The following is a 13,066-nucleotide window of genomic DNA, read 5'->3' as shown; positions in this document are numbered from 1 at the left end:
ATTGGTTTCCAAATTATATTAGCAATGGGTCTGATTATGCTGGTTTGCTGGATCCAGCGACTGATGCAGCGGCTGCAATGGATTGAAGATCAGACCTAGTACCATGGAGTAAGAATGTGATGGGGATACTTGCTCGATGCTAGCACCACATCAACAGGGGGACTTGTTACCTGGCAGCTCTGTGTTCTTGGGGAACCAGAGCACAAAACCCCAACTCCCTGGCTCACCTGAATTACCCAATTACCCCTCTCCCCCCAAAACCAAAGGCATTCTCAATATGAAAAGGCAGGAGACACAACTAAAACCCTCCCATCAAGGGTGAGACAACTCCCCATGCCTCATAAACATCTCAGTTAGCACATGAATGGAGAACAGAAGCCTCATCTACATCGAAGATGGAACATGCATGGAACTCTGGGATCGGTAAAGCAGGGAAGCACTACATGTTGGGAAATCCCTGCTCTTGATGTAAATGAACTAACACCTGTACACATCCAGCTCTGCAGTTATCAGACCATTCTAGTTATTGACATGCAAAACACTGAAACCTGGTTGCATTATGAGCTCCCTCTCAAGGAAAAGCGCCCTTCCAGGAAGGATCAGCTCTTTTTGTCGACATTGTTTATCCATAAACATACCTGGCATCTACAAATCCCCTATCAAAGCTCAAACCTCTGTTCTGATGCTTGGATCCAAATTCTCCGTCAGTTCCACTGTAACCTTCTCTCTTCCTGACTGATCTTGCTGGGAACTCTGCCAGACTCAAAGTGCTCCAGACCCTAAGTTGACCAGCCTGTTCCTGGGAACCTCTAAGCTGCATGGAGTGGTGAGATCAATCCCCTTCTTCCCCGAGCATACCTTTTATCTCTCTCTCTCTCTTAGTCCAGGTATAACTTTTTACTTTTGTAATCAAACCTGGACTAGCTTTCTCCAATACCCCAACTGTAATTGTGTAGTATTGTAAGCATTTGATTGTTTTTCTCTCCTTGTATGGTATTACTATTAGTATCATAAGTTTTATATACCTAGCAATAAAATAACTGTTATAATCAAGCTGGTTGTCACTTTCTCTCACTCTCCAAACTTTATTTTACTCCTTTGTGTTCTTGGTCCCTATCTTGCTCTGTAGTAACGCTTCTCTTACCTAAGCCAAAGATCTCTGGAGTGCCCAAAAATCCTATGGTTTGCTCATCAAGGGGGTTACTGTTAGAACAATTGTGGTGTAAAGGGGCATCTGAAGAGGACAGCTGAGAAGTGCTACTCTGCCTAGCCTACAGAGTCCAGGGGAAAATAAGGGTGCGGCTTAAGGTGCTGTTTGACCCAGCCTGATTGAGTCCAGGGGCAATTAAGGGGAGTAGCCAAAACAGTGCTGTTTGCACCCAGCCTGCTTTATTCTGGTGCGTTGCAAAGGGGCATATAAGGGTGGCCACTGAAAGTGTGGTGTCACCCAGCCTGCTGAGTTCAGGGACGCATAAGGGGTCAGCTGACAGTGCTGATAGCCCGGTCTGCTCAGATGCACTCAGTTAATCTGAAATGTATGTGTGTATCTGTGGGGGGTTTATTTGAATCTGGGGCTAGAGGAACCCAGCTCTGAAAAACTTAGGTCCTGCAGGATAGCTCCATTGGGAGGGAGCTTGTAGCCATATGAACACACAAGTAACATAAGCAGTACATTAATAGAATCACACCCCCTTCCAGGAAAATAACCATAATCACACCCCCTTCCAGGAAGGTAATAACCCTAATAAATGAGCATACCCCAAGGTGAAGGGCAAATCTGGTAACAGGTGGTTATATGCAGATTGGAGTTAGGTCAACATAATTTTATAGTGTAGATGTGGCTTTAGTAAAGATATTAGATCTAACCACATGTTAAATTGTGAACATCCACTTTTCTGCATTTATACAGGGATATTTTTAATTTAGTTGAGAGAGTAAAAGTAATTTTCAGTTAAAAATAGTTTCATGTTTTCAAGCACTAGCACAATATTTTAAGTGCTTCAAAAAGCAAGTTTCTTTAAAACAGGAAATCTCCATTTGAAATTCATTCAGTTTTTAAAAAATGGAGTTGAAGTAGTTCAAAATATGCCTATTCCAGAAGCCCCCTGACAATTTGCGGTCCTGTTCTTTCCTTCTCTATTGGGTTGTGAAAAGACCCAAGCAGGAGAATATAGAGTTAAACAGCGAAAATGAATATTCCTTAATTGCTTTCAACACACAAAGTAAACAAGCTGAAAAATAACGAGAGTTCTGTGGCACTTTAAAGACTAACAAATTTAATATTTGTAGGCATAAGCTTTTGAGAGACTTCAGAGATACTCATCTTTCAGTTCTAGTTAATTATGTTTTCTAGCAAGTGATTTGACTTGAGAGTGCCCTTTGTCTTAAAAGTTGAAGACTTCATGAAACTTAATATTCAATAGTATTAATCTTTTTAAATGATTCTAAAAATCCTCTGAAATATAATTCTGCTTGTCTGATTCAGACTCCAAATGCTGAGTTTGCAGACAAATCTCATAACTCAAATTTGCTTAACAGTGCACTCAAAAACTGTTCACCAGAACATGTGCCCCAATATTTCATTCCATGAAGAACATGAAAAACCACATTTATCAAACTGAAGTTTATTAGTACCCTAGATGGCATAGCAGGAATTTATGATCGCGGTCTCTCTTTCTTGCCTTTGTACAAAGCTAAGAGGGAAACATTGGCTACTTTGACAACTTTGAAGCGAACACCAGGAATGTCACCAACAGCGTGACCTTTCCGACCAAAGCCAGCGACTAGAACTTCATCGTTTTCCTAGAACGAAAGAAAAGAAGATTGTTACTAAATACAGTTAAACAATTTTCAGTCAAACAAGAATCCAAATAAAAAAAGTTTAAGAATATTTAGAAAAGCAAGTTGCACCGGTTGAACAAACCCTTTACATGTAATGTACTGTAACTGCACATGTTTTGATTAGCTTGTTTGAAATTTAAAAATAATATAACTAAGCAGACAGTAATAATAATTTTCTACAGATGACCAAGTGCCCCTGGACAGATAGGGCCAATAGTGTAACTTTGAGCTGTATTACATGGAGCCAATTCACAACAAAAAATTTTAGGGATTCATTATTCACCTCAATGAAGTTCAAGCAACCGTCATTAGGAACAAAGGCTGTTATTTTCTTGCCATTCTTGATCAGCTGAACTCTGACACATTTCCTGATGGCAGAATTGGGCTGTTTAGCCTCTACACCACTGAAATGAAAAAAGTAATATAACTAAAAGTAGCCATCTGCTGGTATCAATTACATAATGTATATAGTTATCACTAAGCTAATTTAAGAATAAATCTCTAAACCTCCTTGCAGTGTTTGTAATTAGAGTAGAGTGGCACAAAAGAAGCAGTTTCTTTAATAAATGCAACAGAGCTGTAACCAAGAGCTGGCTCTTCAAATTAAAAGCTGCAGCGCTTACGGTGTATCAACTCTTCTCCTCAAGTACAGTTGCAGAAGCCTTCCACCTCTTTTCCCTCTATGTCCATACTACTCACCCAATTCTGATTCAGTCTCCACATTCAGGAATACTCATAAAGAAAACTGCCACTTCTAATTTTTAAAGTGTTTTGTTTGGTAAAATAAAGTTGACACTTATTTAACCAACACTGTTAAAAATACAATTTATCTAGAAACAATTTTTCATCTTCTGAATTCTGTTTCTTGTGGGACCTGATTTGTTTTAATACATCTCATAAAACCAAACATCCTTCTGCAAAGTAAAAAAACACTGCATCATTAACTAATAGCATGACCAAATGGTCCAAGGAGCCGGATTAAGCCTTCCCATTTGTTGGACAAATTGCCGAGAACAACAACAAAAATGATAAAGGTTTAGAAAACCTGACTTATGAGGGCAAGTGAAAAAACTGGGCATGTTTAGTATTGAGAAAAGGGATGCAAGAGGAACCCAGTAACAGTCTTCAGATATAAAGAGGACAAATGATCAATTGCTCTCCATGACCACTGAAGGTGGGACTAGCAGTAATGGGCTTAATCAAAAGAGCTTTAGGTTAGATATTTAGGGGGAACTAACTATAAGGATAATTATACACAGGAATAGACTTTCAAGATAGGTTGTGGAATCTCAGTCATTGGAGGTTTCTTAAGAACAGCTTAGACAAACACCTGTCAGGGCTGGTGTACATATATTTGGTCTTGTCTCAAGCACGGGACTGGACTAGATGATCTCTCAATACTTTCCACACTTACATTTCTATGTTTCTATTAAAATGGCAGTCACAACCAAAATACACAACTTTTCAATGGACTCAAACTGACAGAAACAGCTCCTTTGAAATTCACTTGTCATTAAAGATTTCCTTTAACAGGATTTTTTTCCCCTCCTAGTAGCCTAAAAAGTTTATATTTGCTTTCCGGAGAGCAGATGCCCATGGCATCCCCTTTTTGAAGGATCACATACAAAACTCCCCAGACCAAGCACAGATTTATTGATTCTTATTCTTGGGAAGAAATAAATTAGGGAAAAAGAGGTATCAGCAACTGCAGGCATAGTTCATGTTTGTTAAGCATAAAGGAACACTAATTTTTTTCCCCTCCTAGTAGCCTAAAAAGTTTATATTTGCTTTCCGGAGAGCAGATGCCCATGGCATGTTTGTTACAAAACTCCCCAGACCAAGCACAGATTTATTGATTCTTATTCTTGGGAAGAAATAAATTAGGGAAAAAGAGGTATCAGCAACTGCAGGCATAGTTCATGTTTGTTAAGCATAAAGGAACACTAACAAGATTTTACAAACATAATCCTCTAAATTCCAAATACAGCTATCTAAGAACCACTGGTCTTTCAGGTGTTTATGTACCATAATGTTGAAACTGTGCTGTTTAAATTAGATAAGGTATTTGATGACCCACACTTAATTGTTATGTTCACCAACTATAAAAAGGAAGAGAAAGCCTGAAACTCTGCCCTTAATGACTTCAAAAAAGGCAACTGATGGTGCAGAAATCAGGGTTACTTTTTGCATAAAAAAAAGTTAGGGCTAAATTAAGAAAGGCTGCAAATATATAATGGTCATATGTTATTAGATGGAGCAAAACAACCTTACCACATGCTAAGGCTGAGAAACAGTAAAAGTTCACAGCTGGTCTCATCAATATGAACTTGGATTTCACTTACACTTTTTCCAGAACGATTCCCTTGGCATGGGAAGCTCCTCCAAAGGGGTTGGCTTTCAGGGCAGTACCCAAGTGGGCCTTCTTGTATTGCTTGTCATGCCACTTCTGATCACGACGGTGGCTGCGAAGCTTTCTCGCGGTACGAAGCCCACGGCACTTACCTGAGCAACAGAATTTGGCAGGACACAGAAAAACATTCGGTCAGTTCCACGCAAGGCAAACACGAGACACGCGCAGCGAAGCCTGAGGCAGAATCTAAGTGTCTGGCTCAAGGGGCCCAGCCGCAAATCGCTCAAAATGTCGTAACGCGCGTAGCTGTTACCGCCGGCGACACCCCGCCGCGCTACGAGTCCCCCCACGGCGCGAGACGGGCCCGCCGGGCGCGAGACGCCGCACGTTAACGGTGGTTTCGTGACCCCCAGCCCCGCGCCAACGCCGCTATCCCCGGCCAGGGGCGGGCGGAGGACGCCTCTGGGCCCCGGCCCCCCGGAAACGACGCCGTGCCCGGCGGGGGTGCCTGGGCCGCCCCGTGCTCGGAGGAGAGGCGGGAGGAACCCCGGCATCACTCGGGGCCGCGGCCCCGGCTCAGCCCCGCTCACCCATGGCGCTGGTCGCGCTGCTGCTGGCCCGAGCCGCAGAGAGAAAGACCCAGCATGCACGGCGGCGCCTCCACGCCGCCTGCCGCCAGGGCCCAGGACCCCGTGCGAGGCGTCCAGGCCGCGCCTGACAGAAAACGCACGTGGCCCGGAGAAGGGGGGAAGTAAGCGGCACACGCGGAAATGGGAGCTGTTCTGTTGTCAGGGAAACCACAACTCCCAGAATGCATCGCGCAGCGGCCTCGGCCAGGCGCTATGACGTTCTTGCCCTCGCTTGTGACAATACCGCGCCGCGGCCCTTGGCTGTGCGCTCTGCTCCCCCAGTGCCCCGGCTGCCCCCGAGCGTCTCTGCCCCGCCTGCAGCCTCCCCACCCCCGAGGGGGCTGCCCCCAGCTGGACGGGGCGCTGCGGGCAAGGAGCCTGCTCCATTTCTGCGGGCGACTGTGTGTCCTCGTGGCACCCGCCCTCCCGAGGCCTGGTGCCCGCCCCGCACCCGCCGCTGTTCTGCGCCCGTTGGCGTCAGCGGGAGGCGGCGAGGCGCGGGCTTTGGTCGCCCCCTGGGCAGCGCCAACCACCAGCGTTCAGGAAGCTCATCACCAGGCTGGCTTTACATCGCATGGTCACCCGATAACGGCACTGACGTGTCTGTTCACGCTCTGTGCTTCTAGTCTAGGGATCACGTTTTCCACATTTTCTCCACAACCACAAGGGAAAGAAAAGGACTTTCTGAAAGTGAAGCTGAGATTATCACATAACAAGTCCAGGAACTGAGTCTGCCAGAAAAACACCAATGTTACAAGACTTGCAATAACATCACAAGAGTTGGCGATACTCAGCCCATGAAGGATGGTGAAAGAAAAACAGCCCAAGCCATCTCTGCCTGTTATAGCTGAGCGAATTTGTTTTGCTCTGCATATTTTATTCATTCATCTTCTCTGCATCTTCAAACTGGGCAATGAGTTCATATTTGCACTGCAACTAGACACAATCATCAAGTTAATGTCCAATGTTTGTCTGTTCTCAGTGGAGGATGCAAATTAACACTGCTGGATTGTTTAAACTTCAGTCTGGGGATCAGTTTTTTTTTAAAAAGGAGGCCAAAGATCCTCTCTAGTACAAGCAATCATTCCACTTGGGAGGGCAAGCTGTTCGTCAGCCTCCTCACCATGACCTTCATAGGAAGAGAGTTCTCATTAGCTTGCCATCTCTGGGATCCTTGTGACTCCCACACTAGATCCTTTTTTGGTTGAGTTGCCATTTAAGGAAGGTTTATACTTAATTTGCTTCTTTTTAGGGATTGGATTTGGGCTGCAGACAAGCTCCTTCCCATATGGATGCATTATAATCCATCTGTGAGTTCTTGTAACTCCTGCGCCTTCCATCAGATTTTTTTACTATGCTGGCAAAGGACACACTTGCTCAAGGTCACATGATAATTGCTTGTAGAATTATTTTCTTCCTGTTCCTTGGGTCTGCTGTAGGTTTGACGAAAGAAAATAAGGTTAATGACAACACTCCATTGTTTGGGTTTCCATTTGAATTAAAAGTGGGTAATGGGCCCTTCTCTTGTGCTAGCTCCTGGTATGGGATGCTTCTCCTTTTCAAAGTATTGATGGATAGGAAATAGAACCACATATCTGCATTACCTCCAGTTGTGTGAATTTGAGGGAGCAGTGGTGAGGTGCAAATTCAGGGACCTTTTTTTGTAGTTGTGGTTTCAGTATGAAACCTAGGTTGCCTTTGGTCTATTTCTGATTCAGAAATCACTCCTTCATTATCTACAGGCTTGACGGTCCCCATCCTGTGGAGGCCTGTTAGCAAGGAATAGGGGTCAGTCTGTGTGGAGAATACTAAGGGTGGGGAGTGGTCTTTGGGAGTATTGAGAAGGGTGCTGGCAGAGGGATGTCTTAAGTGTGTGGGAAGCAGGCTACTGCGGGAATGAAGCTGATTTGCAGAGGGGTGAATTGACACAGAATCCCAATCTATGGTGGGAGTGAGAATTAGGCAGCATGTGGGTAGAATGTTTGTCAGAAGGAGGCTTTCCCTAGAATTTGTATTAATTTTTGCTACCATATGTTGGGACAGTTCTTACATGTTTTTCTGTAGCATTTCTGGGGCCGGTTTGTTATATGTAGCATAACCAGACCTCCTTGGCTGACCGCTGAGTATAAATACTTAATAATAAAATATAAATAAATTAAGGACATGCACCTTTTACAGTAGTCTGTCATAAATGTTGGTTGTAGCATCCTGTTTTATAAATTGTTCAGCTCCCACTGAACTAGTCCCTGGTTTGTAATCTTCTGAACTGTGTGTCAGGTCATAAATAATCACTGCAGAAGTCTGCAGCCTGTACTGATGCTAGGCATTTGACAGTGATAGGCTTATATGAACAGGGAGAATATGTTAAGAGCTGTTAGAATGAGACTTGTTATAATGAGGAAGGTGATCAATTGTTCTCTATGTCCACTGAAGGCAGGACAAGAAGTAATGGGCTTAATCTGCAGCAAAGGAGATATAGATTAGATATTAGCAAAAACTAGGGTAGTAAAGCTCTGGAATAGGCTTCCCAGGTGGGTTGCGGAATCCCCATCATTAAAAGTTTTTAAGAATGGGATGAACAAACACCTGCCAGGGATGCTCTTCTTCCAGTGGAGTTCATCACTCTGCTATTGTTCATTCAGTTCTTTCAGAAATTACTTATTCCTGAAGCTCATAAAAATACTCCTGACAGCATTTTTTTTCTTTTTGTAAATTGTGCAATTTGCATTGAAGGCCAGATATTATCAAAAAAGATTCCCAGGGGAGGAGGAAATGCCCAGTATTTGCCCTTGCAGGTATTAACCACGACGCATACTTCAGATTACATATATTGAACACTGTGCTATACTATCATTGTATGTCTTACATGTATAGCCAGTGTAAAAGTCAGTACTGTATTGTTTTCAGGAACAAAGTAAAAGTTAATATAAGCCTTTCTTCTTGGTTGTGGTTTTGGAAAAGCATTTTTATCAAGCCAATGAATACAAAGCTCTCACTTTCTCAACAAGTACATACACCCGTGTAACACAGGGTTTATCATATACTAAGAAGGCCATTTTTGGTGGGAATCTGTTTAAGATTTTGGCAGCATATTACTCGGGAAATATAAGGACTAAAAGAGTAATTTTTGAAAATAAAAAAAAAGTCTTATATTTTGTAGAAACTGAATGGGCCAGAAGATGAGATACTGGTTCAGCGAATACTGAATTAGCACTGGCCTATCTACTGTTGTGTAGAGCATGAATCATTCTCCCACACCAAATGCTTCTCCAAAGTCTTCTCTTTATACAAAAGACAAACTGCTGTGATGGGACACCCAATCTGGTGACTTATATCATACTCAGTTTAGCATTTTTCTTTCACAGGCCCCCCCCCCCCCCCCCCCCCCCCCCCCCCCCCAGGCCATATGTTGAAGAGCAGTTAGAAAATAGCAGCCCATGTGTGAAGTCTGTAAAAGGTACAAGTGTGAAACCTGGCAGTGTCTTATTTTTTGCTTTTGAAATAGTCTTGTAAAGAAGGCGGAGAGAGAATTTCATTGCCACGGTATAAAAATTATAGGTACTGGAAAGTCTGATACAGCTATAACTTTCATGGTTGTTCTTATTAATTTTTAAATGCATATGTGGCCCCTCCTTGTTCCCCCAATGTGATTTAACACCAGAATCAGGCCCTGCATTCCTCTGCTGCATTTTTTTTTATATTTGTGGCCACAAACATCTGACTGTGTACTTCAACAAAAACAAATATTGTTTTCAGCCACACCTGACATATCACTTATATCTGCGCATCCTTCTCTTTTTTTCATGCTGGGATTCTCATATGAAAAGTATTCGGGGTTTCTCCTTAATTGGTAGTAATAGCAGTACTGAACACAAGCTGGCAAGGGATTTTAAGATTAGTGTATACACTTTGTATCACTCAAGGAAAAATTAATTAAAGACGGTAAATCCTTGAGCTTAATGGTTGCAGATGCTAAAGCCCCTGGCTTAATCTTGTATCTAGAATGCAATAGACTGGAACCCTTAATCAGTCAAATAGGGTTTTCTTCTGTGATCACATCAGGAGGTATCTGACATTAGCTGCCGAATAATATGGGACAGTATATATATTTAGCAGATTGAAGCCTCCTCTGAGGTGGCTTGTGATTGACTTCCAGTATGGGTGTGTAAGTGTAACCCTTCTGCCAGATGGAGTTGGCAGCAACAAGGGCTGGGCTCTATAGCTAGGGGTTCCTGTCAATGATGCAACACCAAACCAGCTCAAGCCCCCACCCAGTCACCTGGGAAATCACACACTCCCCTGGGCACCCCCAAAAGGCAATACTTCCCCTCTTGCAAGCACAGAGTCTGAGTGTAGAAAGTAAATCCTTTAATAAAAAGAAGGAAGTAACTTCAGCACTGGTTTGGGAAAACAGTGCAAACAGAATTCATAAACCAAAAACCATGAGGAGAACCTGCCCCACCCAAGAGTTTATGGGGCCATGTCCTTCACCTCTTCCTTCTTGCTTCCCCTGCCGTACTGCCTGTCGTAGCTGTACTCTCCACCTCTCGGTCGCGGGGCTTGGCTAGCCCCCTTTGCTGGCTCCCTCCACTCACTTGGCTTGATTAGCCCCTTCTGCTAGCTCCTGCCGCCTGCCAGTCACGGGGCTCAACTAGCCCCCTGTGCTGGCTCCCACTGGTCATGGGGCTTGACTAGTTCCCTGTGACCTGTCTGTGCCTAGGGTAGCCACCTGAAAATGCCAAGGACAGAGCAGGCTGCAAAAGGAGAGTAGGTTCTCCCAGCACTGATGGGTGACACTGAAGTCAGACTCCCCAACCAGCCACAAACAATGCTTCTGATTCCCCACAGTGGTTATCAAGAAGCTAGAACAAAAGACACACACACCCTTTACTGCATTTCAGTCTCTGGCTCCCAATCAGCCACTAGGTCCAGTAAAGGGATAAGTTATTTCAAAGTCTGTGCTCTTTACCAAAAAGTTCTCTTGACCCCAAAGGGTCAACCACATTACCAAATTATTATTAGTTTGGATCTTATCCAAAATACCACACTGCCAGCCAATCCTTTAGTAACTAAAACTAAAGATTTATTATAAAAGGAAAGAAACAAACTATAAGTGAAATGTTAAACGATTAAAGCAATCGGATACATAAAAATTATTTGAAAATCAATATATGTCAGGTTTTCATTAGAATTGTGGAGTTTGCAGGCTTGTATAGTCCCTCTGGTGTACATTCAGTACCTGGATGGGTCTCAGTGCTTTGTTTCACAGCTTTAGTTGTAGATGAGTTGATCCCGAGGTAGGTGAAAACTAAAGACAACAATATGGATGTGGTGCAGCTGCCTTTTATATCCCTTTGCCCTTGCCATGCTGTTTGTGGAAATTTACAGAAAAAGGATGGAGTCCAGGGTCACATGAGTAAGTCCTGGTGACTCATCAGGTGTAGCCCTGGCTTCTCCCCCTGGACCCATTGTACCTTTGAGTTTCCTTCATGGACCATTAAGCAAGCTATTGCTGCTGCCATCCTGTCTGGGGTGTTGCCCAGAAACACAGCACAAATTGAAATACATACATTAAACATATCCATAACTTCCTATACAAATATGACACATAGACATAAACAATATCATACTTAGCAAATTATAACCTTTTAAACAGTACCTAACATGGCTTATCTTTTATAAATTATTGTAATTTTGACATATAGATGTTAAATAATATCATAAATGGTCCCCCTGTTTCAGCCAGCGTCACACCCCCTCTGATGGCTCCCTCCAGTTGTGGGGCTCAACTAGCTCCTCTGCTGGCTGTCAGCCTCTTGAGGTTGCCGGAGTTCCTTTAGTGATTTCAGCTCTAGTGAGTTCAGCTTTCAGTGATTTTAATTCTCAGTTCATGGGGAAACCCTCTGCTGACAGGAGCATTGTCCCTGTCCCTACACAACCGAAGACTCCAAGAGGAATCCCATTAATTCTATCTTTTAACAGTGCGAAGGGATAGTCAATCCATGCTTGAGGGCAGCTCTTAATCAGAGCTGGTGCAGCCCAGGCAGGAAGACCCTATCCTCTCCCTGCTGCCTTCACAGGGCTCTGGCATCCAAATGTATTGAGTTCTGTTTGGATGAGAGCAAATCGTCTATCAGAACAGGCTAAGCACAGTTCTGCTACTATTTGTTCATACAATAAGGGGGCAACATTTAATTATCCCTGCAGTCAACAGTAAAGTGACTTCTAACCCAATATCACTCAAACTGACCATTTCCCATCATGCTGAGTACCTCAGTGTGCTTATGCAGATACAGTGTAATCAAGCTGAGCACTGAGTTGTACTCATGCAAATACAGGGCCCATGCACATAGAGTGCCCGCCCCTCCCCCCTTCAGCTGGCTGAGCAGGGAAGGGCCACTCAGACCTTGCTTACATACTCAGACCTTGCTTACATAAGTGAGGAGGGCCACTCAGACCTTGCTTACATAAGTGAGGAGGGCCACAAGAGTCTCTACCTTTGATTGCAGTTTCTGTCCTGGAACATGGAGGATAGAGGAATGGGAAACCTAACATCCCAGAGGCATCGGCTTCCCAAATGGGAGAAGAGAGACAGGGTATTGAGCAAGGAGGAGCCTGGACTTTCCTCAGGCATCAGCAACAGCAGTAGCCTCTTTGGGATGAAAAGGGAGATATTTTGAGGAGGGAAAGGGGAAACCCTTTGAGGAAAAGAGAGTGGAGGCACTTTGCTAAGAGGGATTGTGGGGGGGTCAACTCAGAGGGGGAAAGGAAAGCAAAAATTTCTGGAGAAAAGGAGCGAGTGTCCCAAGGAGGTGGGAGGGGAGAGAAGAACAGAAAAAGGTGGGGACTCCAGGGTCAGAGATGAATAAATGGAGGAGTGGAAAGAGAATATTGAATAGAGAAGAGAGCAGAGAAGAGGATCAAGAGAGGGAGAAACAATATTGAAAGTGAGAGAGCAACAGGGGTGGAAAATAAGAACTGGAAAAAATATGAAAGTGATAAAGAATTGGGACCAACCTTAGGATTTAGGGGGTTCCAGATAACAGTGGGACTCGTCAATTGATGGAAAAAGAAGTTTAGAGAGGGACTAGGCCATCTGAGTGCCTCTCTGTCTGGTCCTACAATTGTAAAGGAAGACTGGGTCCTTCCATGCATTGCAGAAGTTGTATAGGATGCAGAATATGTAAAAGAGTGGGTTGCCAATTGACCACTTGCTTTGCTTGCCCCAGATCATCCCCAGCATCAT

The 13,066-nt window shown here is 43.8% G+C and overlaps 1 protein-coding gene across 1 annotated transcript; it reads right to left on the bottom strand.

Annotated features, from left to right (window-relative positions):
• Positions 1-2,608: 2,608 nt before the first annotated feature.
• LOC137166878 (small ribosomal subunit protein uS12) lies at positions 2,609-5,937 on the bottom strand. Its single transcript, XM_067568769.1, has 4 exons — positions 5,782-5,937; positions 5,184-5,343; positions 3,125-3,245; positions 2,609-2,802 (listed from the first exon to the last, which is right to left on the bottom strand). The coding sequence occupies exons 1-4, from the start codon at positions 5,783-5,785 to the stop codon at positions 2,656-2,658; spliced, it is 432 nt and encodes a 143-aa protein (XP_067424870.1). The 5' UTR covers positions 5,786-5,937; the 3' UTR covers positions 2,609-2,655.
• Positions 5,938-13,066: the final 7,129 nt, after the last annotated feature.

The sequence above is a fragment of the Emydura macquarii genome, unplaced genomic scaffold (genome assembly GCF_026122565.2).
Source record: "Emydura macquarii macquarii isolate MOO-44397 ecotype Brisbane River unplaced genomic scaffold, CSIRO-AGI_Emac_v2 contig_2897, whole genome shotgun sequence".
NCBI lineage: Eukaryota > Metazoa > Chordata > Testudines > Chelidae > Emydura > Emydura macquarii.
This window is presented reverse-complemented; position numbering and strand designations above follow the sequence as displayed.